The 22,591-nt window shown below is 37.1% G+C and overlaps 2 protein-coding genes across 3 annotated transcripts; both read left to right on the plus strand.

Moving 5' to 3' along the window:
* The first annotated feature begins 385 nt into the window (after positions 1-385).
* On the plus strand, positions 386-13,270 carry LOC122666298 (DNA-directed primase/polymerase protein). 2 transcript variants are annotated; one of them, XM_043862488.1, is made up of 14 exons: positions 386-601; positions 1,038-1,192; positions 1,717-1,871; positions 2,008-2,154; positions 2,266-2,317; positions 3,000-3,174; positions 5,402-5,484; positions 5,863-6,069; positions 7,013-7,129; positions 7,308-7,464; positions 10,439-10,546; positions 11,357-11,422; positions 11,516-11,808; positions 12,822-13,270. In XM_043862488.1, the coding sequence occupies exons 1-14, from the start codon at positions 532-534 to the stop codon at positions 12,915-12,917; spliced, it is 1,881 nt and encodes a 626-aa protein (XP_043718423.1). In that variant the 5' UTR covers positions 386-531; the 3' UTR covers positions 12,918-13,270. The 2 variants fall into 2 exon arrangements, with proteins under 2 accessions (XP_043718423.1, XP_043718422.1); XM_043862487.1 differs by lacking the exon at positions 12,822-13,270 and having other exon boundaries at positions 409-601; positions 11,590-11,736.
* A 1,418-nt stretch (positions 13,271-14,688) lies between these two features.
* LOC122665639 (2-C-methyl-D-erythritol 2,4-cyclodiphosphate synthase, chloroplastic-like) lies at positions 14,689-18,336 on the plus strand. The gene is made up of 3 exons (XM_043861790.1): positions 14,689-15,088; positions 15,203-15,333; positions 17,889-18,336. The coding sequence occupies exons 1-3, from the start codon at positions 14,722-14,724 to the stop codon at positions 18,120-18,122; spliced, it is 732 nt and encodes a 243-aa protein (XP_043717725.1). The 5' UTR covers positions 14,689-14,721; the 3' UTR covers positions 18,123-18,336.
* Positions 18,337-22,591: the final 4,255 nt, after the last annotated feature.

Consider the following 22,591-nt stretch of genomic DNA (forward strand, 5'->3'; position numbering starts at 1 on the left):
GTTTGTGTGTAGGTATACGATGAGACACAACACCAGTTAGCATTCTTTGTCCAAAAAAAAACATTTCTGTTATTACTTATTTTTGGCCGGTCTGTAGATTCTTTTAGCCGTCAAAGTCGCACAGTTGAATGGTAAGTCGGTGACGGTGGATGTGGTAAAACAAACGTTTAAAACCGGAGATCAAAATTGATCGGAATTGATTCCAAGAATCCTAGAAATAGCCATTAGCTTGAAAACTCACCGATTTAGAGTTTCTTGGCGATATGGTCACGGTTGATTCCGATCTTAATGGACCGATTCACAGATCCATTTTCCGATTTTGAAACAGTCCAAAACCCAACTTAAAATTTGGTTCGCAGTTGGCATATGTTCAAATAAAAAAAAGCCGTTTTCCTTCCGACCCCAAAATCAAATTCCCGCCTACTTATCCGGGTGGCTATTCCTGGAGACTTTGAGACGGAGCATGAGACTGACAGACGGGGAGAAAAGAAGTTCAATTCAGGGATCACTGGAAGAAGGAAATGCAAGGAAATGTCGTCAGATCACAAGGACGATGTTGATCGGCTGTTCGCTTGCTTCAAGTGTGGTGTCTCACCTCCTCGTAAGTGCTCTCGCCTAGGCTTTACTTCTTTCTTGAAGGCATTCCGTTGCATAATCTCTATTTGTCCTGTACACCGAGTAAGATCTGTCGCTGTTCCAGTGGTTCTCCGCACTATAACCAAATAAATGGATGTTCTGTTGAGAGTATTTGCAAATGATTCCTTTCCAGAGACCTGATCAGGGACAAATGAAGGGAGTAATTCTGAAGCTTTGGAGTTAAACGATCACGAATGATGCTTTAAATCTCAATATTGAGTTTTTTTTTAATTATATTTTCGATAGTTTCTTCTGAACAGTCGGCAGGAACTTAAAAGAAAGATCGTTACTGATTTTTTTTTTTCTTCTAGTTTGTCATTTGTTCATTTATCTTTTAAATCGCTTCTCTGGATACTTCTTTTGTTTGTTGTTAAGATTTTATTTATTTTTTTGAATGCCAGAGTCAGCGATAAGAGAAAGAAAGACTAGCCGTCAGAAATTGACGAAAGAAAATTTAGCACAAGCAGGGATATCTGCATTGTCTGTCTCTCCATCCCCAGGATTGGCAAGACAAAGACAACAAAATGTAGCAGATTTACAGCCCAGCACAGAAAAAGTAGGTCATTTGCAATTCTGCATTGCTTCTTTTTCATGTTTAAAACTGGTTGGGATCCTTTGCTGGGGCCATACTTGCAACTCCAGTGTCAATTGAAATGGGCAGCAAGTTTTGTTTGCCCTGTTTGAGAGCTGCACTGCAGCAAACTTGTTGGCCACTCTGCAGGCAATCATTCTCTATGAGGCCATTTGGAGCTTTGGTAGTATCTGGAACAAAGCTCTTGCTTTTTTAAACTATACGAGGTAGAAAAACTGCGCTGTTATTTGCTTCAATAAGATGGTCTATCGCTTTATGGAAATCAGCTATTCAAATACTGAAGATAAAAATGGTAAAAGTCTTCGTGAATTAATATCTGATAAATGTTGAGGATTGGTGATACCTCTGCATTTATCTGTTAGAATTTCTTGTCTATTGGTTGAGTTTTTAAGAATTAGGCCGAGTTTACTGTTCATTTTAAATTAATATGTAGAATTTCTCGTCAATGTAATACACTTCCTGATCGATGTTGATTATTATTACTTCAGATTAAACCAATCAAATTTAATAATGGCAAGAAGATCTCTCCTCTCATCTTTTATGGATCTCCTCATGGTGTGCCAGCAAAAAGACCATCCCGTTTATTGCAATTATTACATGAAATACATGATGACCTCACCGCAGAAAATGATTTGAACACAAGGTAATTGTGTGCTCGCATGAGCCTTTTGTTTCTTATTAGTTTTCAGAAGTGAGTCATGTTGATTATTTATTTAGGAAGGACATTTCCTTGTTATTACGAGTTTTAAGTAATTGTCCCATGTTGGTTCTTCATTTAGGAAAAAAGTATGGGCTACATTCCCCAGGCAAGATGAAGCAGTGAAATTTGGAAAGAGCCACACACATGCTCATGTTTTTAGCTATCAAGACCATTTTAATGGGCAAAGAAGGTTCCTTGTGTCAACTTATGAGGAATTCTGGAATAGGTCATCTCTTTTACTCTTGTTCCATAACTATTTGTGGTTAACGCTTGTGATCTCATCAGATTTTGTGGACTTCTTCTAGATATAATTTGTGCTGACAGTTAACCATTCCAGGTACAAAAACATGGATTCCAAATTTCGACATCATTATGAAGTGATTCAGGAGGTGGTGTGACTTCTTTCTTGATGTACACAGAAATACATTTATTTATGCAATTTTTGTTTTCTGTTTGTCCATCTCTTCTAGTTTTCACCAGAGCTGCAAGTAGCTAAGTGCACAATTCAACAGTTAGATTTGTTGGTAAACTTGAGCTTTCTAGAAAATGACCAATACTATCAAAAAAAATTTGTATCTATAAAAAAATATAAATCTTTGGTTAACTTAATATTTTTAATAGTAGGGCACATGCCCACTCTTAATCAAGTACAAAATGCGACACAATCCGAAGATGTCTTACCAATATGATTATAAAGTTCCATAGATAATTGTGCAGGTTTCTTTCTCCTCGGCACCTCAGTACAGATGGTTTCTGGTGCCTGCTTATGCCATGAACTTCCTTTTATTTTTAAAACCATTATGATTTTTAAATTGTAATAATTGGTTTACTAAGTTACCACTTAATGGAGGCTGATATCTCTATTCCATTTTTTCTTACATTTGAAAATTTGAACAATAATTTTGATTCGTATAGTTATCATTTTCCACTAAAAAAATGTAAGTTAAAACAATTCATTTATCACATTTCATTTCTGGGAGAGAATGTTTCATTTATATCATCCTTTAACATTGGAAATATACTGCCTTGATTCATTTTGTTAATAAGTGACACTGATTGTGTTATATTCAGGGTCTGCCTTGCCACTTATATTTTGATTTGGAGTTCAATAAGAGAATCAATGTAGAAAAAAATGGAGACGACATGGTTGATCTCTTGATTTCAGTTATTTTAGATGCTTTATTTGAGAAATACTCTATACAAGGGGACAGAGAATGGATTGTAGAGCTTGATTCATCTACTAGAGGTGTGTTCCTACTTCCTAACATTAGGCATCTTGATATGCTTCCTTTGTCATTTCTCTGTAAAATAAATCTGTTACTTCCATGTGATATATTTTTGCTAAATATTTGAGTGTAGGATCCGACAACTAAGTCACCATTTGGCTCCTAGATCTTTCTTTTCTATTACTATATCCAGTTTGGGAGTTTGTGGGTAGGGTGAGTTGGAGGTTGGGAGGCCCTTAGTTATATGGCATTAGCAGCATCCAAGTGAAATTGGGAAAAGGGCTGATGTTCTCTGTGCTGCAGCGCAGCCTGCACCCAGACACATGGGCCTGCCATTCTGGGGGGCAGGGTGGTCATTTCTCCCATGTGTCTGGGTGCAGTCTGCGCCCCCGGCACAGAGAACATTTGGCCTTGGGAAAAATATCCATTTCATTTTTTTTTTTGGGAAACTGCCAGTATCTAGCAAATGCTGACGCATAAGATATCCTTCATCTGAATTATGAATTTTCAGTTAGTGCTTTGTTTTGTGACATGATGAAGATAAACTGCTTGATCCAATTAAGTTCTGTATATTGGAACTACCGTTGGGAGCTGCTACTGATACAAAACTCTCTCTCTCCCTTTTCCTTGCCTTTTCTCAGCCCATGCCCCACCTTTTGGTTCTATATTTTGACTGTTCTAATAGAGGATTCATGGTATCCTAACAAAATTAAAGCAATGATAATACTATAAGGTACTGAAACTAGAAAATAAAAAATGGCAGTGTCATCAGACACTACCCACAAACTATCTAGTGTAAGCAAGGTTTAAAGTATCGGTATCGGGTATCGTATCAGTCGGGCGATTTTAAGAGATGTATCGTATCGTATTGGAGATTCGTATCGATCGGTGTAGAAACGCATGAAAATGATCAAAATACACATGGAAATACATTTTTGGACACAAAAAATAATATAAATAAGCAATATATGTCATATATCATTCATATACACTAAGAATTGTTAATAATGTATAACCAGGCAAGTGCGGCACTTCTAAATTGTTATAAAAGATGAGATTTCTTACCTGCAGAGTCACTCTATTGCCATGAAGATTGTCGGGGTGGATCAAACTCATGTTTGTAAGGGTCTTCAAGAATAAGAGCAACTAGGATGATGTTGTGTACTGACCGAACATAAGCACAATACTGACCCTTAAGGAGCCATTTTTGGTTTTGGGTGAAAAATGGTGGATTTGAGTTTAAATCTTTGCAAATGTATACAAAGCATGCATCTAATAGTTAGTTGAACCTATTCTCCTTGAATCATAGCCAAAAAAAAAAAGAACTAAAATGCAAGATTTGAAGCAAAAGATCAAGTTTTTTGAAAAAAACCTACCTTTATCCCTTCAAGTATTGACTATGTCTTGTATTCCAAGGATTCGAGTGCGATGTGAATCCGACACGACTCGATATATTTTGTGGCACGACCCGAAGGGAGAAAAAGTTGAGATTTAGTTCGTGACGGCCCAACCCGTAGCAAGTTAACAAATCTCTTTGGGGGAGAAAAAATTTGGAGGTTCTGGTTCGTGTTTGGTGTAAAATATGAAAAAAGTCATGTGTATCAATACATACTGATACATATCGATAATACATTTAAAAAAATAAAAAAATTGAAAATAGTATGTATTGACTGTATCGATACGTATCGACTCGTATCGTATCGTATCGACATGTATCAGTCGATACATATCGATACATTGCTTTTAAAAAAAAAAAAGATACGTATCGGTATGTATCGTATCGACACCGACCAATACCTAGACGTATTGGCCGATACGGTACGATACACACCGATACTTTAAACCCAGAGTGTAAGTGCATCACAAGAGTTCCTTTTATGGACCATATTAAGTTTGAAATGATGGTACTGTGTTGTTTCCTCAGAAAGGAGTGAATGGCTCCTTATTGAAAGCAATTGAAAATTTGAAATAAACAAAGTCAAGGACTAAGAAATAGAAAAGGAACTGAAAAAAAAAAAGCATGGTAGGAATCCCAATTCCCAATTTATTTGAATCGACTAGCATCCATAGTGAATGACATAGATCTTATTGGGTTCAACTTCTGTTACCCAGATTTGATGGACCATTAGGAAGTATCTCTCTTCCCCAGGATAACTTTCCATTTTATGGCTCCGAAAACATAAATTTGGATAAAAAAAAATTAGTTTGGAACTATAAAGCTTTCCTTCAATTATTACTTTCTTGCAGAAAAGTTCTCACGTCATTTGATCCTCCGTATACCAAAAACTGCCTTCAAGGACAACTCACATGCTGGGGCATTTGTTGCTGAGGTATGAGTTCATGAAACATTTGAGTTAGTTTGTCTATTGCTAAATGGATAAAATGCTAAATGCTTATACTTTTCTCAACTGAAGACATTTCCATATTCTCAATATGTTTTCTTTAAAATGCTAATGGGATTTTAGCATGCTTATTAGTTATTATGATGCTCATGTCTTTAAGAAGTATTTTAATTTGTCGCAAATAAAAAAATGGTTGTTTACCTATTCTAATCATAATAATATTTACTAAAGCCTTTTGGTCATTGGAATGAGAATTTTAGTCTTGATTACCATGATCTCTCTCTCTTTTGGTAGACATTTCTAAAATCGGGGGTGGAATAAGGAAACTAAGCACTGGTTCACCATTGTTTGATGACTTATTAACAGATATGCTCTCGGATTTCTAGAGCAAGGGAGAGTGATAAAAGATTTGACATATTATTTGTCTCAAAAGATTCAAGCACTGCTGATGTTCAACTTTTTGTGGACTCTGCTGTTTATACTCGAAATCGCTGCTTTCGTTTAGCCCTCTCCTCAAAGGCAGGAAAGAATTCAGTGCTTCTGCCTACAGGGCGTTTCAAATGTAAAAACATGGTATGATATTCCTTTTGATATATATATAAATATATTACATTTCACCATTTGTTTTGTAATATTGTCTTCTATTTCCTTTGCATTACTTTCTTAACTGCAAACAATTAAACTTAATGGCTCTTTTAATGCACCAAAAAAATGCAGTAACTGCTATTTTCTATATGCATGATTGCTTTTTGTTCTTCTTTGTCTTTGGATGTTGCTGACTCTGCGCTTTTCTACTCATGTCATATATAAATTGTACAAAAGAACAATGCCTGGTACAAATTTAGCAGAACGTTGTCTCCCATTCATCAATCTTTTCCTGCCGATTTAATTCACAGTTTTTTTTTGGCAATAGGGGAAGAAGGCTGTACATGCACAAACATCATATTGAACTCAAGTACTTCAATGCAATAATAACTATTACTCTATTATAATCCACAACTAAACTAAATCAAACATCTTATTAAATGGAGGAACTATTTATTACTAAATCATTTAAAAGTGATGTTATCTACAAATATTGACAAACACTAGGAATCCTTACTCTGTAGATATTTCTTGTTAATGCTTTGGTACATCAATGTAGCACAAACAAATAATTTTCTCTGTAAAAAATGGATCAATTTCTTGCATTTTATCTTTTTTGTTTTTTCAAAATTTCTTCCACTTTTAAAAAAAAATTCAAGCCATATTTAAACCGTCCAAAGAAATCTTTGCTGTAGAAACTCCATTTCAAATATTAAAGATCTTTTTTTATTTTTTATTTGTGTTCTCCTTTAATGGGTGGTATGATGTATTTGATATAAGGAAATTTCTATTTGTTTTTCCATCTATGGTTTGGTGAGCTTCTTATAAGTTTCATGTGTGAAACACATATTATCGTTGGTTCTTGTCATCCTTGTATGTAACAACTGTGTCCTAATTTTTATGCTGACCAGCTTTTGCTGATAAATTACAGTGTGAAGAAGAGTTCTTCATGGAATCATTAATCTGCAAAATGGACGTTGATTGCAAGAGGCTCCTAATTTGCAAAATGGATTTAGAGTGTGTGAAGACCTTGCACTTTGAGTCTGAGGTAGGTTTAGCTACCCTGTAATTATATGCATATGTTCTGAAATACCTTTCAAACAATTCACCTGATTGGTCCCAGTGACTTTTCATGGTTCTAAAAGTTAAAGGATTGTTGGCATGTTGCCAAGGCCTAAGTTTGTGGTTATAGATCTTTGTAACTATTGAAGTTTCTGTCAATGTAGATGGATGCTAATTTTGGACAACATTTTGATGCCCCAAAAGAACTTACATTTCGTAGTTGCACGAGCGATGCTCCAAAGACATACTTCTTGGGAAAATCGCCATTCCCAACATTGGACATATTTGTGGAATCTATTGCCTCCGTTGGAAATGCATCAGGTAGTCATACTCTTTTGCATCAATTTTAATCTCGTGAAATGTGCTATCTGGTCCATGTTTCAAGTTTACTATCATTTTATAGTTTTAGAATGTCTTACATTTGTTAAAGTTGTACCGTGGGGGTTTACTTTCCTGTTATTAGTAGGTTAGTGGTTAGTTTCCTATTTAGTCTACAACTGTGTAGGTTTCCTATTCATGCTACATCTGTGTAATTACCTTTACTTTCTTTTTCTTTGCTTCATTATAAATAAAAGGGCACTGCTCACGAGAGGAATACATGCTAGTTCTATCTTGAGTCAGTTTTTCTTCCAACTTCTTGTTCTTCTCTTTGCTTTCTTATTTTCAGTCTTACCTCGACTGATTATTGATTGTATTCTGTGACATGGTATCAGAGCTATATCAATAATCAGTCAAGGTCCTTGTTTCTGGTTTTGATAGTCTAAAAAGTTTTATTTTTCGTGGACTGCAGCACCCTTTGCTGCCTCTATATCTCTTCAGGCTCCTGTTTCTGAAGATGTAATGACAAACTAGGGTCCTTGTCTACCTGTTGAATGGCATGAAGTTGTTGATCTTCTGAAGATTATTTGTTGCATCTACAAGCTAGTGGCACTTCTGGAGTTTCTATTTTATGGCTTTGAAGAATCCTGATTACTAATAACAGGAAAGAAAAAAAGAAAATTAAACCCACATGGTACAACTTTAACAACATCAATTGTTTCACTTTTGAAGAGTGGGAATATTAAAACTTTGTGTTTGCTTTAGTTGGCCCTATGTCTGTACCTTGATCTGAATTTAATTGGTTGTGTACCGAAGCTTCATCCATCTCATGCTCTGTTAAATATCATTCATGAATTACTCAAGGTTGCAAACATACACCATATGCATTGGGCATTGGACCCAGCAAGCATAATTCTCATGCTACGTCAACAGAAATTGTTCTTTTTTACCTTTTTGCAAACATATCCAATTTTCAAACTCCTCTTGAAAGTTTTATGCTGAAATATTTAAAGAGAGATTTGGGCATTAAATAACATGTTATATATGTTGGTAATCTTGTTCTTCAATAATTATGAGCAGTACCAAACATAACCATAGAGTGTTTGACTTTCTTTTATTTGCTTTTTTGTAACTTGTAAAGCGGAAAAAAGTAGAATGTCTAAATGGGCTTTGGTTAGCATCACATGAAAAAAAGTACACTGAAGAAACTTAATAAGGCTCAACTCCTGCTAACTCCGTGAGATTGAGTCCACACATGACTTGATATTTTGAGATGCTTCATGCCAAGGATGCCCATGCATGCATGAGCATGGGCACAAATAGCATTTAAGCGCATTTTTTTCACTCTTATGTGTGTGCATCATTGCCAAATCAAGGGTTTCTAAGCTCCTTCAACTTGCAGTCATGTGGCTAGCCTATGGCCTGAATCAGTTATTGCCTCGTCAAACTAGAGTCCCTTGGCATTCTCATGTGTTTATTGCATAAGGCCTCGTGATTGGAGGGCATAGGTTTCCCAAAAGACATATAGAGCTCGCATTGTGGAATTTAGATGATATCGAAGTTCAGAGTGCAAGTCAGAAGCTATACTGCATGATAAAACCAAAGGTGTGGACCAGGTTACAAACATTAAGGACTGAATTTCTTAATTACTCAACTGACTTCCTGAAATTGAAGATAATTTTGCCTTCTCATTTCCTCTATATTTTTTATGTGCATGCTTCTGTTCTACATAATTTTGATTCATAAATGCGGAAATCTGATTTATTCATTTTCCCTTTATTGAACTTTTCCTTCTTTTTTTTTTTGGTTTTTAAATAACTAGAATTGATTTTTCTCATTGGCTCATTGAGAGAACTATCTCCTCATTTGTTTCAGTACAAAGGCTTGTTGCAACAATCTCTGAGGGATTTCCATCCCTGTTATGTTGATTGGGTCTAACCTAGTTGACCTACAAAAGTAGGCTTGCTGAAACACCTGGTATGAAGTGGGAGGCTCTAACTAACTTAAAGAATTTAGTTCATGCTTCTGAGCTAGATTTTATTTAATTAAGAAATTTATTTAAGACAAACTTCATAAAGTAACTTCTCTGCAATATATTTTATTGGAGAAATCAGTGCAAGATGGAACATTTGCTTGGATATGGGTTCAAGTGTTTATATCAACAGGTTTCAGAATATACCTCATAATCCTCTAATCAAATCTCGAACACTATGTGCATTTGAATTTTGACCCAGTTGAGAATATATCATTACATTTGTCTGTCTCCAAGGCGCAAAATTCTAAACTCATCCGCATATAAACAAAAACAGACAATAATGTAGCAGCTGTTTTGCTTCTAGAAGATGTCTTGGTACTGTTTTAATTTTTGTGAGAGTTTCCAGTCCCCTTTCTCCATAATGCATGCTGAACTAACCTCCAATGGTTCCTTGGACATTGTCCTATAGTACAGCACAGAGGTGGTGGTAATATCTGTTACTCATGGGGTGGGGGGGATTTGGCTGGTGTATCATGGACATCCATAGAAAAGGTATTAGCATCCATAGTTCCATTCAAACTTCTAGCTTCTTTTTCATTCATTTATCCCCCTGCCTTTAGCTAAACTTAGAAGCTTTGTTGTTCTTATTTCGAAGATGCACTTAAAAAGTTTTACTAACTTCTTTTGGGACTCTTTTCAAATTAATTTTCCTACTAGTAATGAGATACCTTGAGCATAACTATGCAACTCTTGCGGTTGAACTCCACTCACTGTTTTCAAATTCCGAAGCTGTGAGTTCCTGTGGGGTTGGGTTTATTTTTTTTTAATAATATAACTAGGGGACCCAGTCTTGTTTCATTTGTTCATTCTATTTTAGGGAAATGATTCATAAGGAACCTCTATTCTATGGATGCCTTCTCTTTTGTTTTTGAATTTACCTTCACTAAAATTCTTTACGACTACATTTTAACGTATGTCCTTGATGATTTGGTACCACTGTAGGAAGAATCCGAAGCTGGTATTGGTTCTCAGAGTATGGTTTGATGGTTTATAATATGTCAAAGAATAGATACTGTGAGCGGATTGGTAGACAACACAAAAGCAATCATGGTAATATTTATTTTGGTTATTTACTTCATCTTCTCTGTTATGTTTTAAGCAATATGTGCCTGTGCAAAATTTATTTCTTTTAAAAGCATTTATGTACCTCATGCCTTTCGTTATGGATTCTTTCTGTCATAACGAAAGTGGGGAGCAACCCTCAAAGTGGTTTTCTTAAAAGCCTACTGTGGGTTTGATTGTTATATTGGGAAAAAGAGTGTGAAACTGTATCCATACTGTTGTAAATGTATGCTTTCTCTTAAAACATCCGCCAGACAAAATAATATGGATTTTAGAAAATTAAAGTGCAGAATATGGCGGATATCGATACCTACCTACTTAGGTACCCCCACAAATTTTTTCTTGCATCTTTTTGACAAATCTTTTGCTACTGGACACTGTTACTTAAACCCAATCTATTCCCATGCCATATGTTTGTATGTCCTGCATTAGCACCTCTTTTTGTCCTTTTGTTAATGTCTTCCCTCAAGTATTTGAAGACAGAATTGCTGGAAAAACCTCATTTTTAGGTTGCAGTATCGAGTTTTTGCATGCGGTTCATTGACTTTGACCAGGGCTGTTGGAAATATCAACAGCTCCCTGCTTCATTCAGCCTGAATGATTTTTCAAGTGGTTTGACCACCAGTCTGGCCAAGTTCCAAACCACTATAATATTTTTTTTGGCACCTAATTTGAAATACTACTTAGTTCTTCTGCAATTGATGAAATTTGATTGTATTTCTTATCATGTACTACTTCTACAACTACCTTTTTGTAATGAAAACAAACTAACGTGGGACTAATGTCTTGCTGATTCAGTGATGTACATTGTCGACTTAAGAAGGGCTGTCTACTATCAGAAATGTTTTGATCCTGATTGCAAAGGTTCAGAGACAATTTTTCCTTTATTGTCTTAAAATGAAAACCTTTTAATTGCATGAGCATTCACTTTTCACTGGGCTAAAATTGTGGCACCAGGTTATCGATCTCCACTCCGTCCAATCCCCTCGCATGTCATCCCTGATTCAATGTATATGCTCAATTCGCAACAGATAGAGCATCATGGAGGAACAGTGATGAATAATTACATTAATCAAAGTTTTGGTGGAAATGATTCTGAAAACCTTTCCGGTTATAACGATGAAAGCATTACAGACAGTTGCAAGAAAGATGGATGGTGGATTGAAGCGATAAGAATTGCTGATGGCATTGAAAGTGTGAAGACACAGGGACTCAATGACATGGTTTGTCCAGTGACTTCACTCCCCCAGGTGATAAATTTAGTTAGCAACTTTGTTTGATCCAACTTATCCATGTCTTCTAAATTTTGAGCTCCCAATTTCATTCCACAGCCACACAATTTGAGCCTCCTCCCCCCCTCCCCCCTCTCTTTTTTTTTTTTTGTAAAAAAAATCTGTGCCAAAAATTGTGTTAGAGGGCAGACTTAGGAGTTGAGTTGGTGGATTTCGATGGCTAGGCAGGGCTTGAGGATTGCTCCCCTAAATGAGTAATCTTTGCCTCTTGGTATTACAAAGATAAGGTGGTTATGTTAGTCCCATGACACCTCTATCACATGGTTCAGGCATGTGTCTAGGAGTAAGGCTATCAGGTTGTTTAATCTTTGGGTCCAGGGCCTTGGCGAAATTGGATCCATCAGTCCAGTTCGGTACCACATCATAATGATGTGCAATATTTTTAAAGCAATTTCATTAATGGTCTAAATACATTGTTATTTGCACCATAAAGCCAAGAGTTAGCAGTGAACATATGTAATTATGAACTTGCAACACGACATTATTGAACATCAAATGTAAAGGGCATGAACTTATAATGATACGAGTTCATGATTTATGGCTTTATGTGCATTACAAAGTGTCAAAATTTGGGGGATCTGATCCATCACATACCCTTACCCTTGTGCATGTCGTTTCTTGCCTGACACAAATACTCTGGTAAAATGAAGAGGCCAAGCATCCCAACATGAGACTCTGCCTTGATATTAGATAAAAGAATACCCAAAGTTTCCCTTAGGGGTGCCAACTTGTTGCATTTGGTTGTGTTCAATGCATGCCCATGGCCCAAACCAGGATTCTTTGGTTTAACAGGCATGCAATTCATCTTATTTAGTATCATAACTCTACTGTGGACTAAAAGAAAAAAACTACTAAAGGTTTGCTACTCCATTGTTCACTGGCTGAACTCTGCTCTTTGCATCCGAGCAATGTTCAAAATTCTTGCTTTTTTGTGACTGGCTTAATGTCTTCCTTGTATGGTATTTAAGCAGAACCCTGACGATGAAGATCATGAGTGGTGGATGGTGGTTGAAAGGACTGCATCTCAGACTGAAAACCAAGCCTTCACACAATTAGTTATGCGATGACAACAGGGTACCCACATGATGAAAAGTTCATCTTGAGCTGTCTTCCGCCAAATCAGTGAAGCATTGAAACTTCTCTTTTTGAGAAGCATGCCACATCTTTGAATTGGATTTGGAACTCCATCTCCTGCAAAACCTACGCCAGGATGGTCAGTAATGATGAATTCCAGCTATGATTCAGTGGCATGCCCATTCCCGTTTAACATTTGATTTGGTGACCTAGTTTAACATTGGATGGTTCATTGTGCTGCAATAGAAAGTTTCAGGTACTACAAGCCATTACAAAGATCTTCAAGAATTTGTTCAATCTGTTGTTGGTTAGCTACCATGAGATCATGACGATGAACTCTACATGCTCAGAAGACTCTTGAAAGATCAAAATATGCTGGATGGTTGGGATTTTAACAATGCTAATCAAATCAGACTCCAAGTTAGCCGATCTGTTTATCAGTTAGGTAATACATGAATTGCTAGAGTTTGGATAGTTGAGCTTTCTAAATTGTCCAAACTGATCATGAGTTTGGTTGGTCACCCTCGTATGTTGTGAAGATAATGTAATGGTTTGTGTTTATAATGTTTACAGTATATTCTTTTTATTCTAAGAGAGGCCAAGGTTACTGGTGAGATGTGGCAGGTATCTGTTGAACTCTTATCACCAACTTCAATTATTCAAAAGGCTAAGCTTGTTAAAACTACAATCAACCCACCCGAGTCCCTTCTAAACCATTATCACTACAGTGGGACTTAAGGGTGTTAAACAATTCGATTTTTGTTTAAATGGTTCCGTTTATGTTGTAATTGAGAGATATCAAACTTGATTTCAATTTCTCATATTGAAATATTTATCTGCTTATAATTAGTTCCAATTATATAATTTATTATTGTTTCAGTTTCGATTTTTTTGTTGGTTTTTGTTGTACAGAACTACAGATCATTATCGATTTTAATTAGTTTAATCAGATTTATTCGGTTTGTAATTGATTCTATTTGAACAACATAACCGATTTTATTTGGTTTAATGGTTCGATTATTAGGTTTAATCGATTTGTTTGGTTTTTTTCATTTTATTGTTGATTTAGCTGTTTATTAGGTTTAATCGGTTTTATACTCACCCTTTTAGCAAAAGTTTTTGTGTATGCATGGCCATGCATACAATCATTGGATGGGAGATAAGAAGAATCTATGGTGTAACCCCTTCACCTCCATTGGATGGTTGTATTCCCTCATTTCCATTCAACAGCTGTGTGCAAGGTCATGCATCATACATGATCGTTTATAAAAAAAAATTTCAATACTTTTTCAAGAATGTAGCATGAATGGTTTCTCCGTTCCAAAAGCTATAAAAAAAATCCATTACTTTTTCTAATTAAATTTGAATTGAATAATAATTTGGTTTATATATTTCGATTTAAATTAAAAACGTCAGTGGAACCCAATATGGATCAAATCTTTTCTTTACGAACAGGTTTCAAAAATCGGTGAATCGGATCAAGAAGCGGCTTGATACCAATCTCGATATTTGTGATTCGATACGATCGATTCCTAGAAAAAACTCCAGAATTGTTAGAATATTCTTGGAACTATTTATTTTATAGTTTTTTTTACCAATTCAGACCCGATTCGAATCGGCATTGACCGTTTCCGTGACCAATTCCCAATTTTAAAACCCTGCTCATGAAACACGTTGGAAGTTTATTATACTTTTTCTAGTAGGCAAAACTCCACTAAATCAGTTTATTACGGCACTGTGTCTCTCCATCTTGTCCGAGTCCGACAGTCCAAAGACCGAAGCTTCAATTCAATTTCAATGGCAGCGGCCTCTTCTATCTCTGCCTCCATAGTTCTGGGCAAAGTCGCCACGAATAGGCTAAGTTTTCATTTACCACCATCATTGTCTCTTCGTCCCTTCAACAACGACAATCACCGCAGCTCTTACACCAGTCTCGTCTCCTCGTTTCCTCGACCTCTTTCTTCAATCAAAAGCCCTCTGACTGTATCCGCAACCGCTGCTGCGATCGAAGTCGAAAAAGATTCAACTTCCAGAAATTCTTCTAAGATTCTTCCTTTCCGAGTTGGACATGGCTTCGACCTCCATAGACTGGAGCCTGGGTACCCACTGATCATTGGCGGAATCAATATCCCCCATGAGAGAGGCTGTGAAGCTCATTCCGATGGTAATTTGAGGGTTACAGTAGAAGAATTTGGTTAATTAGGGCTTTTTATTTGTGGGAATTTTGGTGTTGAATTATTTTTTCGTTGGTTGTGTTGTTGTTGTGTTGTTGTTGCAGGTGATGTGTTGCTTCACTGCGTGGTCGATGCAATTTTAGGTGCCTTGGGGCTTCCGGATATCGGGCAGATCTTCCCTGATAACGACCCTAAATGGAAGGGTGCAGCATCTTCTGTGTTCATAAAAGAAGCTGTGAGTTTATTTGCATTTTTCTATTTTCTGATTTAGCTTTGATCCTTAAGGGGTATAATACATTTCTTAGTTGCTATTTAATATTTAGGTAATTAGGTATGCTGTCCCTGTTCGTATGGGCTTAGCCATGTCATTTTCACAGATAATCGGCAAAGTTAATCTTATTTGATTGTCTCAAACGGGTTGAAATTTCAAATATCCATTATGAGATCCTCTGTGAATTAATTATTATATCCATGAGATTTTCGGTTTCCTGCTTGCCCACTCTCTTGTTCTTCATGCGCTATACTGAAATTTCAGATGGAACATCTTCATACACAATAATAAAAGGCAAAATCTCAATTGAATCACCAACAAGCTGTCACAGCATAAAGAATTTTCAAAGCCTTTCTAAAGGACTACATCATTTAGCAGCCATTATTTTATCACTAATTCAAATCCAATCTAAAAGGAGTCTCTACCTTCCTTCTGGAAATTTGGAGCATCCATTCCTTTTCCAAATAATTCCCAGACCAACTTGTGCATAATTTTCAGCCACACTTGCTACTTTCTCTACCTTGAGGATGGCATTCTTACTTTTACACTAAAATGGATTCTATTCACAAACTGAAGTGTTGAGGTACCATGCGACACCAGATTATACAAAGTAGGAACTAGAATATACAATATCGAATCCTCTTCCTATGTCTGCCCTTAATATCATCATCTTCATCATCGGCAATGAAGCATTGTCATAGTTGTTTTTGCTGGCCGCTTGTCAAGATGTGTCTGATGGGCCTCATTAGCATTTTTCTGTTAGCTGCCAATTCAATGCAATCATTAGTCTTCATCCTGACTTCAGGCCAGCAATGTGTGCAGAAAGTTCAATAATGATGGAGCTATTTAACCCTTGAGAACATGCTTCATGTCCTCCCACCCTGCCACCAAAAAAAAAGTGTGGGAAAGAAGTTGGTATAATAAGTGCCTTGGCAGACTATGGATAGCTTGTTTGTTGAAATTGAAATGATACTGATGAACAGTAAAATTGTCTCCTGTGTGATGATGAAATTTGCTGAAGCCATTTTGTCAACATGCTTTGCATTATTTACAACCGTTTTTTTTTATAACACTTCCCCCCCTCCCCTCCTTTTTGAACACATGCTTAAATTTCGAGAAATAATTTGAAGGGGGAAGAGGGGGGGGGAGGACATGGGTAGAAGGAACAAGAGGAGAAATAGGATGAGAGAGGAAGAGTATTGGGAAAAGGCGGATGAATCCCACTTCTAAGATTGATCAGTTGGATTTGCTAATTTTAGCCATAAAGTTCTTCTTTGGTACTATGAACGTGTCAAAATTCATTCATTTATGAAAAAGTTTTTTTTTTTTTGGATTAGTTATGAATGAAAAAGTATTTATTGATACATAATGCCACAAAAGATTCATTGGCTCGGTCTGACATCATTTTCTGGGTCTGTTTGGTGTCTGGACTGCATTACTCTTGAGTGTACTGTTCGTTTGTGAGAGAGAGAGACAGAGAGGTGATGTTTCTACTGATTGCTCTTGGGAAGCTGGGGCTTTGATCGATTAGGATATCTCTGAGGATGGGCCTGCAGTTCTACTTCAGACTTGTTAAAAGCAATTTAAGTTGACTATGTTCTTAGAGAGTGGCCAACTATCATTTCTTGCCTCCTTGTGGTCTGAATCTTCTCCCTTTATGGTTCTTTCCTTTCAGTGCATGTTATGAAGCTGAACTATCATGGATCACTGGAGCCAGGACCTTCTATTGTAGGAGAGTTTATCTTGAAATTTGCTTATTTGGTACCTTCTAGTGGGTGAGGTTGATTTTTGAGCTGACGATCTCCTCCTTTATGTGTTAGGCTGGCCCACTCTAGGGATTTTGATAAGTTGATTGTGGATGGTGATTCTCCCAATGTCATTGGGCTAAATTTCTAGGCTGAGGGGAGCCCATGGAGGTCCTTTCATCCTCTTAGGCAAGCCTAGGTCTTGGCTTCCTCCATGAATGACTTGTTCCATTTGAAGCAAAGGCTTTGCTAATGCCATCACACTGAACTAGGCAAGCCAGGTGTTGATAGACGGCAAATTTTTGGGTATCGGGATGACTACTTTGTTGCAGTTTTATAATTTTTTCCTCTCCTTTTTATGGTTGTGGCTTATCCTTCTCTTGGCTGTACTTGTAAATTCTGTTTTTCTACGCAATGTGCTTTCTACCTATTTGAGTATGTGGTTGAATCATTATCTAGTTCAGAACATTATATACAAGTTGCTGTTACACATATTTCAACAAATTGAATTCATAATGACATGGAAAAGTAGTCAGCATTACCGCTTGGGTTTTCTGATTGCTGCTGCCATGCTCTTCAGTCAGTCTTTGACTGCATCATCATCGAAGTTACACTCAAAATTTCTGTTGCAAGATTTTTAGTTTCTTAAGTTTGCGCTTCTATTTCCTTCATTTTGCTCCCTGATAACCGAAGAGGAGGTAGCCAGTAGCATTGCTCTTTGATGCCAGGTGATTAGCCTTGTCTAACTTATTCTATGTGATGTTTCCCATTCAGGTGAGATTAATGAATGAATCAGGTTATGAGCTGGGAAACTTGGATGCAACATTAATTCTGCAGAGACCAAAACTGAGCCCACACAAGGAGGCTATCAGGGCCAACTTGTCAGAGCTGCTCGGCGTGGATCCTTCTGTCGTCAATCTCAAAGCTAAGACTCATGAGAAGGTGGACAGCCTCGGAGAAAACCGAAGCATTGCAGCTCATACTGTGGTTCTTCTTATGAGAAAGTGAAGGGGGGGGGGGGGGTGTCATCTTCCAAAACTGTCCAGTGAGAGAATTTAAATTTCTTTCCTGTTTTTATATACTGTTGGCAGAAATGTACTTGCTTTGTCGTCGCAGGTGAGGATTAAAGACTATGTGGTCACTGGCGTAATGGGGCCAATGGTCATCATTGTATGTAACTCATTTATAATATATAAAAGTCTTCACAAAAAAAAAACATAATAGTATAGAATATCCAGTTCATTTGTTCCAAAGATATCTTTGCAGTCTTGCACATGAACTATTTCTGAAGTGTTCCACAATCTCAAGAACTGATGCAATGAGTCTTTATCAGTGGCGCACTGCTCAGTCAATTTTGACATTATGTGTTGCAGAGCTGAAGTTCCAGTTGTGTTATTGGACGTTTGGTCTGGAAAATACTCCTGCACAGGACGGTAAGACCCATCTGTTTGATGGTGTTTACTAGTTAGAAGTCTGGAACTACGAAATTTTGATATGAAAATGCAATATAAAATTAGGGAAAGAGAACCCTATCTGGGCGTGTGCGGTATGCTGCCTCTGACATAGGGGCGGGCAAAATGACCGCCATGCCCCAAGGGAGTTTTTTCCAAAAGAGAAGGAGAGAAGATGACACGTGTTGGCATCGGGCTTGTCTCCAAGGAGCCCAATACCCAGGGAATGCCTCAGCCTAGAGAGGCATTCGACGACACTGGGCTCCCTAAAGAGGAGTTAGATCCCACATGCTGGGCACCCGAGTGGGGTGCCCAGCCTTTTCCAAATATATAATTTAAGAATATTTTTAGGGGTGATATCTCCAGAGTTTCGGATAAGTGGTGTAGCAGATTATCCAATGTTTAATCCCAACTCTCATACGCTAGGGGCGACCTGGTGTTAGAGTGAAACCGTTAGAAAAGGGTTACTTGCCGCTGAGTTGAGCGATCCATCTAATCTAGGGTGGATCAATGTTGACATGGTTCAGAAGCGTAGTGATTTGTTATGATATCACATTAGTCATATGGGAGTTCAATTTCATAAGTGATTTATTGGGGTTTGATATGATATTAGGCTCTTTCATCTTATAAGTCGATTTTTTACCATCCGATGTGGATCATATAAAATAATAGATTATTATTAAATGGTGACATTGTAAGATAGATAAACTTTTACTTTTACATTACTATCTATACCCCAACAAGACAAAGAAGACTATCCAATTTTATAGTATGTGATGCAGTAGTGGCCAGTGAGCTATGTCGGTGCTTATAAAATTTATTGTATATGAAAGAGATGATGTGCTGATGGGGAAACAACAAAAGGAAGAGGCCAGGATTGATCACAGGTGTCAGGTGACCCATCCTTAAAATTAATAATAATATAATGATAATAAAATGAGATCATATTATTTAAAACATAGACATAATTAATAATTTAACTAGAAATGTAAAAACAAATACTCCCAATGTTACTGCCTGAAGTGTTTTGTCTTAAACCAAATCGATCTCTCCAAGTATTACTCACTTAATTAGTTGTTGTTTTTTGTCGCCTCCTTCTTGGAAAATACCCATTAATTTATGGAGGCTGAATCTGCTAATCACTAGGATTTGCATATAACATCCAAGTGAGTTGTTATATGGTGAAGCTTTGAAGTCAGGATTTTGGCATAGTTTGGGTAGTTACACGTAAACAAGAGTGTATTAGTGCATGCTTAGCCTGGAATTTTTTATTTTTTTTGGGGAAGGGGGTGGGGGGTGTTTGGCTGGTTTAAAGTATTGTGCATGTTCAACTACTTCTTGGGCATGCATGTGGGTTTCAAAGACATCAACTGCCTTCAATTGTGTTTCTATAAAAGGGGAAGTAGTTTTCTGTTCGGGAGTGTGGCCTACGCCAGCATTCCCATGTGTCTATCTCTCTCCTCCTCAAAACAAGGGGGCAGAGTTGTCTTTTCAAATGGGGAGGAGAGAGATAGACTCATGGGAGTGCTGACATAGGCCACACTCCCCTCAGCACTCTCGGACAGAGAACTTTCTCCCCTATAAAAATTATAAAAGGGAATGGTTTTCTGAGCCAGAAGGGAAAAGTAGGTTAACACCTCTCTCTCTCTCTCTCTCTCTCTCTCTTTCTTCTCTTAACATGAAATGACCTCACTATCGTCTGAAGTACGAAATTGTTCCATGGCACCTCATTAGTGGGCTCCTCTATACTGCATGTTTAGAGAACCCTCTCCAATCTAATAAAGGACAAAAAAAAAAAATCATTTTAGGTAAAACATTAGGAATAAGAAAATACATAATGTTAAAGTGTAGTTCCCTCTCACTCTCCTCATTATGGAAAATAATCCTCTCCAATTCCTTAAAACTATGCAGTGCGACAGTTCAGGGTGGAGATGTTGACACGTGGCAACTGGGACATCTGACGATGCAGCTCATGAAAAAAAAAAAAAAAAAAAACAGAAGTCATTGAGTTCGAACTGTTGGATGTTCTAGCTGCCACATGTCGACATCTCCACCCCGAATGCAGCACTGCACAGTTTAGGGAATTTGGAGAGGATTAAAATCCCCTCATTATAAATGGAGCCCCTTTCTCTTTCTTCATTAAATATAAGCTTTCACTTCCTGCTATTTGCTTGGTGTGTACGATAGCAATATAAGTAGGTAATATCTAGATCCCTCTCCCAAATATTATTACCAACAGAAAAAAAATAAAAAGTGTGGGACTTACAAAAACTTGCATTTCATCTAGGCAACTGGAAATTGATTTTCAAACCTAAAATGTAGGTGTTTTTTTTGTCATTTACGGTGAAGAGAGAATCTCTTCATTCACATTGATTTAACATTAGGATTGGACTCCTAGAATAGTTAGTTTAATCATTAACTTCCACATCTATTGACAAAGATCTGAAAAACCTTTCCCCGATCAAATCAAAGGGTCAGATTCTATAGCTGAAGAGATTCTCTCTTAACACAAATGTATTGATTTTGCATTATTTTTTTTTTTTTGATATTCTCTTCTTTTATTCCATTCATTTCACTTTATTTTACTAGTGAAAGCTAACCTAATGAGGCTTTAGGATATTGAATTCTAGACGTATGCACTTAAGTGTATGGATTGTGATATGCATTATCTCTCAGATTCTAACCCAACAGCTTTAACTTTTAGGTGGAATGCCCATTTAGTATGTGAAGACACCCAAAACCCTACACTAATAACTAACGATGTGAAATTATTTCTAACATCTTTCTATGTAAGCAAAATGACATACATGTGGAATGTGGAAAGAAGAGTGTCACAATATTTTTTTGGTAGACACTCCCACACCTAGTACTTTAGGATTTGACATGCCCAAAAGACCTAAGGATGCCAAGGGACCTTCTTAGGAGTTCTTTTAGGTGGAAAAAAGCCAAAAAACCAAAACCTTAGATGCCAAAGGGAGCTTCTTAGAAGCTCATTTAGGTAGAAAGGAAGAAGAGACAACTACATCACAGACAACTAATTTGTCAAAAGAAAAAAGGGAAATGGCTGGACACGCCACAGGGATGTCCAGCATGTGTCTTTGTCCCTTACCTTCTTGTGTCCAGCCTTGTCATTGGTGTATGCTACTAATCTATCGTAAGCTGGTAGGCTGGTAGCATACCAAACCAATCTCTCTCTCAATAAAAAATTAAGCCAAAGGAAATTCTGATAAGAACTCAAATATAATTGTAGTTAATATAATTTTGTGTAAAGGTTTGAGGTTGGCTATGTTGCTCGTAAATTTCGTTCTGATGGTAATTTCAGATTGGTGGGTGAGGTTTGGGAGAGGGTTTCCTTGGCTGTGGCTTAAGTCATTCTAGGGTTTTAGGTAACAGTATCGGATTGGTTGATCCATATACATATCAATGTATCATGGTATTGGCCAATAGGGTGTTTTTTTTTGGAAAATTTGGTTTATTTGGACCAATATTGGCTTATACGTATCAGTATCGTATCAGTATTGACTATGATTGATACCGAATCTGATACCATAAACTAAATCCCTAGGTCATTCTATGGTTGGCATTATTTCTCTCATGCAGCCTATCAAATGGGGGTTTGCAATTTTGTGGATCATAGGTTCTCAGGGTTTGATTCATGCATTGTAGTTCTTATGTATTCTCCAAAACAAATGGGAAAAAGAACGCTAATTAATTGGTCATGGGGTTTTTGTGCCAGATATAAGACTATCTGAAATTATCGCTCAGCCCCCATTGAAATAAATTATCTCATTCAAGCAAATCCCCCTGCGAACGTTCTCATTGGCCCTCACATTTGTATAAGCGCTACACAATCAAACAACGATCGCTTGCCCAAAAGAAAACTAGATAGTAGGGTGAAGGATAGGATGGACTCGAACTCTAAGTACCGGAGGTCACCAACTGAAACCATGGTTCTAGGAATCAGAATCGGATCACCTATTCTGGTCGAATTGGATCAGAATCGACTAGACTCGATTCTGATTCTGA

The sequence above is a fragment of the Telopea speciosissima genome, chromosome 6 (genome assembly GCF_018873765.1).
Source record: "Telopea speciosissima isolate NSW1024214 ecotype Mountain lineage chromosome 6, Tspe_v1, whole genome shotgun sequence".
Lineage (NCBI taxonomy): Eukaryota > Viridiplantae > Streptophyta > Magnoliopsida > Proteales > Proteaceae > Telopea > Telopea speciosissima.